Raw genomic sequence first — 13,975 nt, 5'->3', positions numbered from 1 at the left:
AAAACCAAAAGAAATTTATTTATTAAGTTGGAACGAATAAAAACATGCAGTCAATGCAATTGAATCATACAATATATTATTACTACTTGTACCCGCGATTTCGTCCGAGTAAAATAGTGACCTTTACCAAATAACGAAAAAAAAATTTAACGACATAACCCAATAAAAGCCAAATGAAAAAGTTTCATCGTTTCATCATCAAAAATGACGACACTTCCATACATAACTCTTTCAACCCATTATAACTCTTTTTCTTAATATATCTTTAATAAATGGGCTAAAAATTAAACTTCAAGCTTCTTCAAGTAAGGATAGTAAGGATAAAATTGCGTTTGTACGTTTATATATTTAACTAATTAATTAAGAGGAAATATTTATGGTAAACTGATCTACCTATAGGTTATAAATAAAATACAGCATAATATAATTATGAAGTTTAATTAATATAAAACATAAGCGCACTTTGTGCTATCATACATTTATGAATACAATTTCGTACAGAATGATAATAAAGTTCCATGAAAATTAATTAATTAATATTTAATATATTACATTACATCCACCAAATTTATCATTTTTATCAATCTGTACAAACATTAATTAATACAAATTATAAGGTACACGAATCACAATAAGTACATATTTGTTATTCTACATCACAATATAATATAATATTATTTTATAAATAATATTAAATATTTCAAAAACAGAATTGATTTTTTAATTTAAAATTTAATTTAATTTTTAAACATAAATATAACAAAAACATTGATTTGAATGAAGCCAATGTTTGTTATATATTTTTTGTTATTATCTCTGCTTATCTACATTATTATAACTCTAATTAATTACTCATTTAATTAAATCGTAAATATACAAATGATTCTTTAATTACATAATACACATTAATAATTTAAGTAAGTAATTTTTTTAATTAAGTATTATGTTTGATTAAATACACATAAATACAAATGAATATGAAATTTAATTTAATTAATTTAATTTTCATAAATTAATTCTTTTTAATGGGCTTATGGCACCAATTAACAATAACATATGTAATTATTAAAATGATCTAATAATATTATGGTTCATATATATATTTTTTATTAGTATAAATTATTTCTTAGTATAGTGATAATTATCAGCATTATTTTTCTTAAAATTTAATGTATAAATACAACTTACCCCTACATATAATGGTTTATTAAAAGACCAAATAATTCTTATTCTATTAACTATACAATAATTAATAATAATTAATATACAAAAATTATCTAATATCAATTTTATGATGCTACTGTTCTATGATTAATTAGAAGAGACGAAGAAAAAGATCGAAGGACGAATAAAATAAAAACTATTATATGCTCCTCATGTATAAAAAAAATACCATTTTAGAAATTCATCCATATATAAAAAGCTTATCATTGAATATAATCGACTGGGTGTTATGTTTATGAAAATTAGAGATCTAGACTAAACTGCCAATAAAAATAGCAAACTAAATTAAACCGTACAGTTTTTATTATAAACTAAACAGTATTAATGCCAAAAATGCTATTATTCTGTCAAATAATAATCAGACGAATAAATAAAATAATAATACATAATATTAGATAAATTTTATTTTAATTTATGAATTGAATTTTAGTAATTATATCCGTGCGAAGCTGGGTCGCGTTCTTAATATTCTATAATAGCTCTAAAATTATACTAGATTTAGGGGCAGTGGTTATACCTATCCTTTCTGTAATCGACATTTTTTTATAGATTAAGAATAGATAGGTTGTACAGATACAATGACAATTCCTACCCTTCTCCATTATTAATGCCATCTCTCCGACCTCTCTCAATATGAAAATATTTAAGGTTTCATACTAATTATATTTTTTTAATCAACTTTATTTTAAAATTACACAATAGCTGAAAAACTCAATTATCACGAAAAGTAAGAACCAATCTCTAGTTTTTATATGAACAATCCATGACAGTGTAAAAATTTGAAAATATGTGCAAGGTCTTGGAGTTAGAATTTTCAGAATAACAAAACAAATACATTAATTTTTACAGTAATAATAAAGTAAGCCGTGTAGAGTGTAACGTAAATATTTTCGCTATACTACGATTGAAAGTATTGCTATGGCGCATTTGGTGAGGGCAGACGCGAGATCTCTGAATTGAGATAGAAGTAATACTGAATAATACTCACGTCGTAATTTTTATGTCAACATACTCGTCTTAAGAATGGTTCCATGGAACACCAGTGGGACCAGTAGGTATGGGGAGTACACTGGCTTTTACTCTGATCAATTATCCTAATCTCGCAGACGATGTCGGCGGTACTAACTAGTAAGTAATCAATTTATAGATAAAAGGATTTAAAGCAACTTTAGAAATTATCTAATACTCTCTCTTGCCGCCCACGTGTTTGAGAAATGTTCGTTTAATCGTGATGTATGCTTATTGCTACCACAAGTAAATCAGTATATTTGTGTTCCATCATACACAAGTGCAATTTTCATATACTTAATCGGGTGTATTGGGGGAGGGGATTATTAGTAATGGGCTTATTGGCTCCCTGCTGACCAAAGTACTACGTCAAGTCGCCATTATCTAGTCCTAAAAACCTGGCGAAGTACTCCTGGTGAATTCACAAAATATAAAAGCACTGCACGTCTTCAAAGTTCATAAAAAACTAATGTCTTATATAAACATATTGCTGCATATAATAAAAAAATGTATTTTTTTTTTAATTAATAATAATAATCATCTGTAATTCAATAATTTTAATATTAAATCATTATTAATACAGGTAGATACTATAGTTATATTATGAACTCGTATATCAGTATCTATATAAATCTTTGTTACAAATTAAGAAAGAAATACAAAAATTATCAAGTGAAACGAGTAAAATTAATTACAGTTTAATAATTTCATTACACTAGAATCACACGGGTATGTTATCACAAGTTTATCCATATACAGTGATATCGAATATGTGATTTAAGACTGCATTTTTTAATCGGACCTTGGTAAAAGAATGTCAACACGAAACCAGTTCCGTGCATCCAGTTGCTTCATAATATGGATTCCTTGGTAGGTCAGCCACGACGCAGCGGGTATTCTTCCTGAAAATAAAATTGGCGACTGTTCATATGATATTGATTTCATTACGCATAATTAATTTTTCACATTTATTGTTAAATAAATTTAATCAAATCTATTTATCAAAAACCAAACTGTTTACTTAAAATTATATATTAGTATTATAAAATATCTGATGGTATTTGTAGATTAACATATGATGAGAAAGTAATAATAATACTTTATTCCTGAGGAATACATGATTAAGAATAAGAAGCAAGCTGATAGTCGACTTGTTTGAAAATGGAACTATTACCCATAGACGTTATCAATTTTGAAGATTAAAATGGGTATACCCTAAAATTTCGCTGCTACATTTCATTGTTCGAATAGAAACAACATGCAAGTAAATTTTGCCACGACAAATGCATCAACTTTTGACAGCCTTGGTGATCTAGAGGTGTAGCACATCGCTTTACTTCCGATGGTCCCGGGTTCGATTCCTTGCACGGTAATAACATTTGTATTACACCGTTACAATTATACTTATATGATTGTAACGGTCTGGATGTTATCTATGTATATTATGTACGTATCTATATCTTACATCTAAATCGTAATAGAATATAATATGGCTATACATATTGGTATAATACATAAACTGGTTACATCAGCGAAGAACAGCGCCAAAGACTCGTTGTCCTCGAGACATCAGCAGTTCCACAGCCCCAACTGCAGCCAAGAGAAGCAGCAGCGCAATTATGGCCAATATTGCCCTGCAGTGCTTTTTTCTTCTCTCTCTTCGGGCAAGACGACGAGACAAAGCTTCTCCTCGGGCGCCGTCAAGCGTGAAGAGAGCGCTAGCAGCCTGAAATTGAAAAGGTTGTAAATGTAAATTTATATTTGACGCATTTAGCCCTCAAAGCCCGTTGTCCGTTGTACGAAATGAAAAGGTTTAGTATTTCAATTAAAATATTTAATACACATTTTGTGACGTTTGTAATATCGCCGAATATGTATGCAGGTATTACTACAGAATGCACTACTATAATTATATTTCCTGCAGCACATGCTGATTTATAAAGCTTAAAATTTAATCGATGTAGGTACCAATTTACAAGTAGGATTTGAAACTTTAATATCAATGTCACAGATATCGGTATTAGACTTTTCAGAACTCCATTTTATACTAATAAGAGATTATATGTTAAGGAAGACACACATTAAAATATTATTAAGCATTTTCTTATTAATAATATATTTGCGATGTCATATTTCTCCATAGAATTATTCTGTTATAATTTTTAGAATAATTTTGATACTTATAAATAAATGTATGCCAATACTGTACGCTAAAAAATACCTACCGATTTGGCTGTTATATACACATTACCAAAATAATAAGATAGGTGCCATGTATGAGCCTTGGGGAACTCCCACGTAAACAATGTTAGTAAATGAAGTAATGATTTTATTTGACAAGTAGTAATTGACTTGTGCTACATAAGCTTTATCATGTATCGAGAATCAATAGAAATATATTTTGATGTTACAAGGTTAGGAAACAATGAGCTGCAGTTTTATCAAAAGCTTTCTTTCGGTCAGTTAGCTATTATGTATATTATGGTAGTTGAATTAATTTATTGTATGTAGGTGATAAACCGGACGCAATTTACAATCCTAATGTTGAAAGTGTAATTTGACATATAAGTATTATCTCTATAAACACTCACAAGTAACGACTAAGTGGATTTTTTATACATTTGGGAGTGGCAAATAAGTTGGCGATTGGAAAGTATTCGCCACCAGAATAGTCTTATAGATTACTTACGTAGTGACAATACTTGTATATGTAGAAATCAATAACAATGTTGAAATTACAAAATATACAGCGCTCACAAATATAATCCTCCTCATAATTTTCGACTCCTAAAAACTAAAATATTTTCTGTCAGAATTGACTAATTTAGTCTTACTCTTCACATGATAGAACACAACAAGCTGAATAACGCTACTTATGCTTGGTAGTTCATGACAGAAGGTGGTAGGATGGTAGTAGGTAGAACTGATTAGGTAATTGATTATGACTAAATTTAAATTCAAAGTTCCTTCCTACATAAGAATGTATATTGAAAAAAGATTAGATCATTAATAAGCATCATTACTGACGAGTTGAGGCGTTTGAGTAAGAGATTTTAACTATTAATATATAGCTTTCGTAAGATCAAATCAAGTAGTAGATACATGCTTAGTTACTTGTGTTGTAAATCTAAATAAAGCCAATAAAAATGGAAAAATGTTTACCTACCCAAGTAATACAGACCAATCACCATGTACTGGTGACTCTTTTGAAATTTTGTTGTTGTTTATTCATGAAGTAAATACAGTAGTCGTATTAAAGAGATATATGAGGTATAAACCTCAAGGGAATGATATAATTAAAACAGTTAAAGTGATTATATAATTAAAATGTTAACATCAAAGGGAAGGTGCGATGCTTTTTATGGTAAAATGGAAATGAGATAGGTAAGTTTAATTAAAAATACAGTTAATAAAAGCTGTAAAAAAGCGATTGACATCGTTTTCAAAGATAATGTGACACACATTTATGAAGTTGGATTAACTATTATGGGTATATAAAGAAGACATGTATACCTGTTAGCAAAATTGGATATCAAATATATATGTAACAATAATATACCTTACTCAATAATTACCTTTAAATATATTTAAATTATCTGTTAAATCATACTTATTGAGCACTAAACGATTATTAAATGTCAAATGTGCATGGCAGTAGTTGTTCATGTACGGGAATTTCATTTAATGTTAGACATAGACACCTATATAATTACATAATGTAAATAAAATGGCTTTTAAAAAAATCAGTGGTGTTTATTGCCAGTTCTTCTCAATTGATCTATATGTTCGATTGAACGATAGAGAAAAATATTAATAGAAAAACTTGACGTTCATAAGCGTCTAAAATGTTTTACATGAATAAATGATTTTTTAATTTGATACAGTAAGTAGTAATAAGTTCTTGATAATAATGATAATAAAATATATATAAATACAAATCGATTGCCTGATATATGCCAACTCTTCAATTGAAAACGGCTGCATCTATATGGTTAATTCTTTTTTTATTGTCTTTATCTACTTTGTTTATAACACATAGAATATATAAATTTAATATTACGTCAAAATCACAAAAATATATTCCTATATTTTCGCCAACAGAAATGTTTGTTTGAAACCAAAAATAGACAACAAGTTATTTTTAGATAACATTCGACCTATTACATAAACTAATGTTGCAATGACTACAGAAATAAATATAAAGAGGTTAAAATTATTGTTACAGAGGTAATAAACAAAATTGCTTGACGTTAAGACGAGAATAACATTTTACACGGTGTTTGACTATATAACATTATTATAAACTTGGGATATCTATAGTACTAAAATAGACTGGCCAGACGGTCTGACATAGTATTTTCTTTTGAGTAGTTATACAACAATGTAAGAGAAGATTCTCTTGTTAGATATTATTGGTTTATAGGATCAGATAGATGTTAAAAAAACTTATTCAATCTTATAGTAGTTTTTAAAATAGTTCAAGATCAGATAAATGTAGACGGATAGATAGAAAGTAATAGTGTATAAACGTCAGAAGCAATGCTTATATTGCTTTTGCAAAAACAAGACTTTAATTTCACTCTATTTTAAACCAATATTGTCCCACGGTTCGGAAAAGTCTTCCTCATTTCCTGTTTTTTCTCTATTCTACTGGAAACAGAATCTTAGACTACTATCAGTTATTACCCTGGATTTTTTTTTCCTTTTGAATACTGCGTAATTGACAATATGAAAAGCACATATACAATAGTCCAATCTGTTGACTGTTTTTTCTTGAATTGTATTTTCCTTTTAAATTAATGATGCTGCTCCAATGAATCAGTCCTCAGACGATGTCTGTGAATCTTATCGCTAGTCCCTGGATATCATGTGTTTTACGTCGAGAGAATCTTAAACTCTCCGATTTCTGCAGTTGTGCGGTCAGTTCATTTCTGTGTCTATTTATTTACCTGTTTTATTTATTTATTACCCTGGATTAATATACAAATAATTACTATTATAGCAATTTTCGCGGACAAACCGTTCTCTTAAAAAACACTTTTGCGGTAATTTTGATGGTAAACCGTAACAAAAAGCAACCGTTAACAATTCTAATGCGAGGGCCAGCGTACACTACTGTGCAATAAAGAATTACAATACAAAATCGGTCAAGAACATGTGAAGATTCGGTAGCCAAACATAATAGAAACACCTCATGTAAAGATTACAGATTTCCCCACATTATATTAGTACCATTCTTGTTCGATGTTATATTGTGTTGTGGCTATTACAACATAAACGTTATCTGATTACGTTGCTGATCCATAATTTATTTGAGCTTCATATTTCGGGATTAATATATATAATTTTAATATAATATATAAAATTCTTATGTAACAAAACTTCTTTCTTTAAAGTCATTTGAAATATGGCTAATCTACAAATTTTTCGTCTGTGAAATAGGATTCTCTTTCTCTCATAATCTCTGGCTTCCCGCTTCTCTATGGTATTGTACAAAATGGCATATTAATTGTCGATAGCGTACTCGTAAAATAGGCCTTAAGCATTTGTGCCATCATTGTGATAAAAAACATAGTATATATAGACGGACTCGGTGGTTAGGTTACGTAGCGGTTTAATACGCCGGCGCCGCTCTACTACCAATGGTCGTGGGTTCAATTTCTCGCACGGTACAAAAATTTGTATATATAAGTATGATTGTTTTCTATGTATATTGTGTATTTATTAACAAAAAATATATCTATCTATTTATATCAGTAATCTAGTACCATATAATAGAATATAGTAAAATGTCAATATATTATATATACAATATATTTAGTATGCAGCCGCCTCTCTTTTCTATCAATTATTTGTGTCTGAAGGTTGACTGAAGGAGATTGGTTAGCTATACAGCAGCCTTGTGTGCAGTGTGTTCACATTTTATTTAATACTAGCTCATCCCGCATTTTTGTTTGTGATATTCGGAAGAACAATAGTTTATAAATCGATTGAAATAAATCTAACACTAGATTTCAAGTAAAAGTTATAACAATATATTATTGAAATCACACTCAAATCGGTAAAGCTGTTCCTGAGATTAACGCGCACAAATGCATAGACAAACTGAAAAAATTGTAATAATTATTATTTTAGGTAAATAGTCATTAGTTATTCTTGTTACATTTGTATATGTACAGATAAACTTTTTTTTACCTGCTGCAATACAGTGTATAAATAAAACAAAGAAATAAATGTGCCAACAATGTTCTATTAAATAAATTGCACTCCAATTTTAAGTAAGGTCGCAGCGAAACCATATGTTGTGTATGTAGATGTCATAACTGCACTATTATACCTTTATATTTTATTCTAGGGACTTCGAGTTATCTTTATCAAAAGTATGTATGACTGTTGAAACAGTGAATAAGCGGAAGCGAGTTATCGCTTCTGCTTATTTATTTATTCAGTTCAGTTAGTGCCAGTTATGGCACTAATTGAACTGGTTAATTGAACTAATTGAACTATCACCGCCCTCGAGGGGTGAAGGTTGAACCCTCGGAGCCCTTTGCTTTGGCATCAATTCAATGGATGCATCATTGCAATTGGGGACAACAACCTTTAGGTTGTAAGTCTCTTAGGGCGAGAATTAACTTATAAAGAAACCTACTACATAAACTCAATTTAAGGAATAGTTTATATTTGGGATTTAGGATTTATTTGTGTTTTCTTTTCTCTTGTTTTTATTAGTGATTTTTCTACATAACTTTTTTTTTGTACTTTCATCTGTCTAAATTATAAATTTCAAGTGCTTACTGTTACTGTGATGTTCTTGTTGAATTTAGTGTTACCGCTAAATAGAATGACTGTGGTTTTAACATTAATTCCTGTTTGCAGTATTCTCGTATCTGTAATTATCTTCCATTTTTGGCCAACAGATCAGATAAGTTTGTGACACTGTACACTAACTGTTTTATTTCCTCTTTTGTTATTGTCCAAGAGTTTCTTTGGTGTTATGTGTATGTTACCGACCAACTTAAATTTAATCAAATTTAGTAATCAACCATAATTAATGTAAATTATAATTTTTAACATTGATAAGGTTCTATTATCATCACTATGCGTGTATATGTCAATTACACGGTGATGTGTGTAATGTTTTTTTTTAATTAGGATTTCTTTTTGCTTAATTTTATAAAAATATTAGCATCTGGACTCCCTTTTCTATATAAAAATATGTACAAAATTTTTGCTATATAATAAACGATTTTATATAATGATTGTCAATGCATCAAAAAGTATGGTTCCAGATAATCATTTTTGAACAATTTTCATACTACGATTAAATTAACTTTCTGTTCTTTTACTTTAATGTTTTCATTGTAAAATATTAATTTTTAGATGGAAAATATTTCTAATAATGATATACTAAAAACGAATGCATCGAGTATTTTTGCCCAATTATCGTTATTATTATTTCAATACATTATTGTAAAATTTTCCAGTCATTGTCAATTACCACACATATTCAACGTAGACAGATTCCACATAATGAGCGTTTTTACCCGCCAGGTACCCAGACCTCACCCGTATTTTAGTCGGATATGTCAAATTATGACATGTCACGTGGATGAAACTGCAACGGATATCCTTTAAAATTCACTTTGATGTAATTGCATGCTACCTTAATTCTTTGTTTAGAATTATGTCCAAGACGTGCTTTAAAAGTATAATAAAATAATGAAGAGACGGCAAAGCGCTTGTACCTCGTAAATCTCTCGATGGATGAGATAAATCCAAACTGACAGGTAATGTATAGGTGCTACCAAATGTTCTGCATTCTCTTCTATAAAACATACTAGATTTATTACAATTATCATGGAATTACGTGTACTTCTTATCATATTTTATTTCTTAAAAAATAAATATTAGTATTCCTGTTTAAGAAAATTGGCCTTTAAATTATAGCTGTTGCCGCTATAGTCTTAGTATACTATGGAGGAGATGAATTTTTATTTTTATCAGTATAACCAACTGTTGATTATAATGAAATATGCAGTTTCTGAATCAGACTACTCCTGTATGTTTTAACAAATTTTCTCCAATAATTCTCCACTAATTGTTACGTAAAAAGTATTGTAGTCTATAGTATTGTTAGAATATTTTTAGTCTGTATTTTTAACTAAAAATTACCTACTCTGTACCACTGTTCTTACATTACCTATAATTTTTATATAGAGCTTTCTTTTCCCGGTTTTTGTTACTATTAGAAAATATTCTCCTTTTGTTTTGCTAGTGTATCAAGTTTAATTCAATAAAATAAATTAATAAGTACACATCAATCATCACCTGCTTCTTCCTATCCCATTTATTTGTGGTCGTCGTAATATATTTTTCTCTTCCATTCATCCCTGTTTGCAGTCATCTCTTTACTTGCTCTCTTTCTTACCATATCATGTTTCACATAGTCCATCCATCTCTTTTTCCGCCTTCCTCTGCCTTTATAACCACATTCACATTCACATCCACATTCATATGCATCACTTTCATGACTACTAGTCAATAATTTCCACAATTTTCATCACTACTAATTAATACATTTATGTTACGATGTGGATTGAATAAAATATACTACCAATTAACATCTTCCAACGAAGCACGATAAAACATACTTGTTGATACTCTAAAGCGATATTGCAGCATAATGCACTTTTTGCTTGCAGTTAAGCAACGGTTTTTTAGGGTACTGATGGGTTTCAGAACGTAATCCTTACGATGTTATTATTATTATATATTATCCATCGATTAATCTATCAGAATATTGTATATCGGAAACGACTATGCTATAGATTTGAAATTTGGAACATTTTCTTTTTAAAATCACATATATTTTTCTTTTAAAAGAATATTAGTCGCCTTTATCTCCAAGAAATATTATTAGAAAAACCTCAATATCTTCTAATTATGTTATATCAAGCAGATTAAGAACAAAATACAATAGATATAGAATAGAACATATCTGTAATCGTTTAGGAAGAATATGAAAGATATGTGAGAAAGACTATTATTGGTGGACAATAATAGTTGTACAGTTACATATATCTTTTATGTATATTTAACGACCAATTAAATATTTATTACATCATTTATCTATTAGACGTGACACATTTTATTTAATTAAATTTACACACTTTCTTAATTATATTTATTTATGCTAGTATATCAGATATGTTACGCCGCTTGCGGCTATACGAGACTTAAATTGCAGACATTAAAGTTATGTAGAACAGTATAAAACAATTAAGAATTAGGAGCACAGGAATATTTGTAGGTAAGCTGATGAAGTCATTTTTGTAGGTTTTTTTACTTTCCCGCGCAAAACGCACCATAAAGCACGGCGCACAGCCGCAGTAGAATGACGACGCGTCATTGCTGTATAGCGATATTAACACTACTATGCGTATTAACATATTACATGTTTTTATGTCATATAAAGAAAGAAAAAATATGTTTACTACGTTATTCGGAACCCTCCTTGTGCGAGACCGACTCGCTCTTTACCGTTTTTTATTCTCTCATCACGATTACATTAACGAATTATGATATATCGATTACTGATTGGTGTCTAGTGTCAATGTCGTGGAGTGAACGATGTAAGTAAAACGAAACGAGATAAAAAAACATAACATGTTAATTTTAAAGACTCAATTAATTTAATACTTACATCATGATTACAACACTTACAACCTGTCTAACTATATTTGTATTATTACAAAAGTTTGTATAAAATCTTTGTAATATAAATAATCTTTAAAAATCAAAAAATCAAAATCTTTATTCATGTAGGTCTATTACAGACTCTTATGATATGTCAAATCTACCGTCAGATCGGAATAATTTCGAGATGAGAAGAACTGACATGAAACTCAGCTCATATTCTTATCAAATATTGTTGTACATGTTTACAATGATACAGATTAATTTTTACATACAAATTATATTCATATGAACTATAATATAAGCATTTTTTAATAATTATATTTCATCATTCGGAACGTAGACTCATCACAAGAAGAACGAGCAAGAAACTTGCATATTGCTCTTTTAAATAAACTTTATTCTAAGTACCAGAAATACATATTTTGTAGTAATTCTACTTACCTTAAACAAATGAATACGAATCGGTAATACAAATGAAAACAACATATACCACAGATTAATTAGAAATATGTCTGGAGACTGTCTGTCACAAACAAAAAACAATGGTTTTGTAACTCTATGTCAGCCCTGACAGCTGATGTCTACTATATATCACTACATAACTATTATTAAATACCACAAACCTATAATATACGACTTGGCTGTACCGAAAACCATCAATTTGAAAGCAAATTAAGTACAATTTAAGGAGGGGCGTGACAGAAGTGACAAATACTAAACGAACAACACTACTTATGACACCTTATGACACGGCTGACCTCACCTTACATTCGCTAATCACTGAATACAGACTATTACAGACAGACAATTATTCTTTGTCTTATTGTTATAGATTATGATAGTCATGTTATTTTGATATTCGGATAACAAAGGCCTCGGTGGTCTAGAAGTTTAACACGTACGTATTACTTCCGATGGTCGCGGATTCGAATCCCATTTTTACATTTGTGAGTATGATTTGTCTGGGTATTAAATTGTATATTATGTACGTATATAAAAATATTTTTAAGTATTTCTATCAGTTGTTAAACAAACTTGTTGCAAGATGGCGTTATAGAATTGTCCAGAGATTATTATTATTGTAAATAAAATACACAATATTTGTAATTTCTTTTAATGGATGATAATTATGAAATTGTACCCATCTACGCTAATATTACATATTGACTCCAGTGCAGAATGATAGAATGAGCATGAAGTCAGACCACTTAGGCTCCTATGATTTGGGGGGCGACCGCGTAGAGGCCAATCTGACGTGATACATTATTAGTAATGACAACGGAACAACTGACAAAATTTTGACTTGTATAAATGGAATTTATACAAGTCATAATGTTGTGTCCCTAACATTATTTTTTAAATGTTAAAACATTTTAAAAATCTTCACAAAGACAGTTCCTGGACCAAAGGGATTGCGAGAGGCTGTGAGATTCTTAATCCCTAAAAAATGGTATATCTACGAGCTGCCGATGGCGGAGTCACAGGTTCAGACTTGCATTCTACCGCAACTCCCGCAGCGTTGGCCCACCCTGTACATTATATAGTTTTTATCCTATGGTTAAAGTCTTCCGCGGGCCCTTATGGATCGCCAGGTACTCGCCTCGCCAGGCCAGAGCATCGAGTATATGCTCCTTACCCGAACATAATTTTGCCCTATAATCCAATTAACTATCTGCTTAAGTTGAGAAGAACTCACAAGAAACTCGAGAAGTGTGGAATGTATTGTAAAATTACAACCAAAATGCATAAAACAAAACAATACAAATCACACAATACACTTTCACGATAAGATGAGCCGTCGAGACATACTCAATTAATCTGAACTCATTGTTCCCTAAACAAAGCCGGTAGTTACGTCACAGTTCACGTAGACGACAGACGAGCGATAGTTGCGACGTCGCGTCGTGATCGCGGCACGGGAAGTGTTATACGATTATAGTCAGAGAGATAGTGTCCGAGTATTATCAGAATTAAAAACTTATGGGTATTATTTGGGGTTAACTAAATGTGCTATCGTCGTCGTCGATCTCATATTGTATTATTT

The 13,975-nt window shown here is 29.9% G+C and overlaps 1 protein-coding gene across 4 annotated transcripts in view; it reads right to left on the bottom strand.

Moving 5' to 3' along the window:
* Positions 1–2,818: 2,818 nt before the first annotated feature.
* The window catches only part of LOC131851445 (uncharacterized), a 93,629-nt gene continuing 82,472 nt past the window's right edge, over positions 2,819–13,975 (bottom strand). The window contains exons 6-7 of one of the 4 annotated variants that reach the window (XM_059201947.1): positions 3,732–3,958; positions 2,819–3,134 (exon numbers count right to left, since the gene is read on the bottom strand). In XM_059201947.1, the coding sequence (XP_059057930.1) occupies positions 3,761–3,958 (198 nt within the window). In that variant the 3' untranslated portion in view covers positions 2,819–3,134; positions 3,732–3,760. The remainder of the gene's footprint in view (positions 3,135–3,731; positions 3,959–13,975) is intronic. The other 3 variants (XM_059201945.1, XM_059201948.1, XM_059201944.1) reach the window with 3 other exon arrangements.

This window comes from Achroia grisella, unplaced genomic scaffold, assembly GCF_030625045.1.
Source record: "Achroia grisella isolate CSIRO2021 unplaced genomic scaffold, CSIRO_AGI_Agris_v1 utg783, whole genome shotgun sequence".
Classification (NCBI taxonomy): Eukaryota; Metazoa; Arthropoda; class Insecta; order Lepidoptera; family Pyralidae; genus Achroia; species Achroia grisella.
Note: the sequence above shows the minus strand (reverse complement) of the source record. Positions and strands in the feature narration are given on the sequence as shown.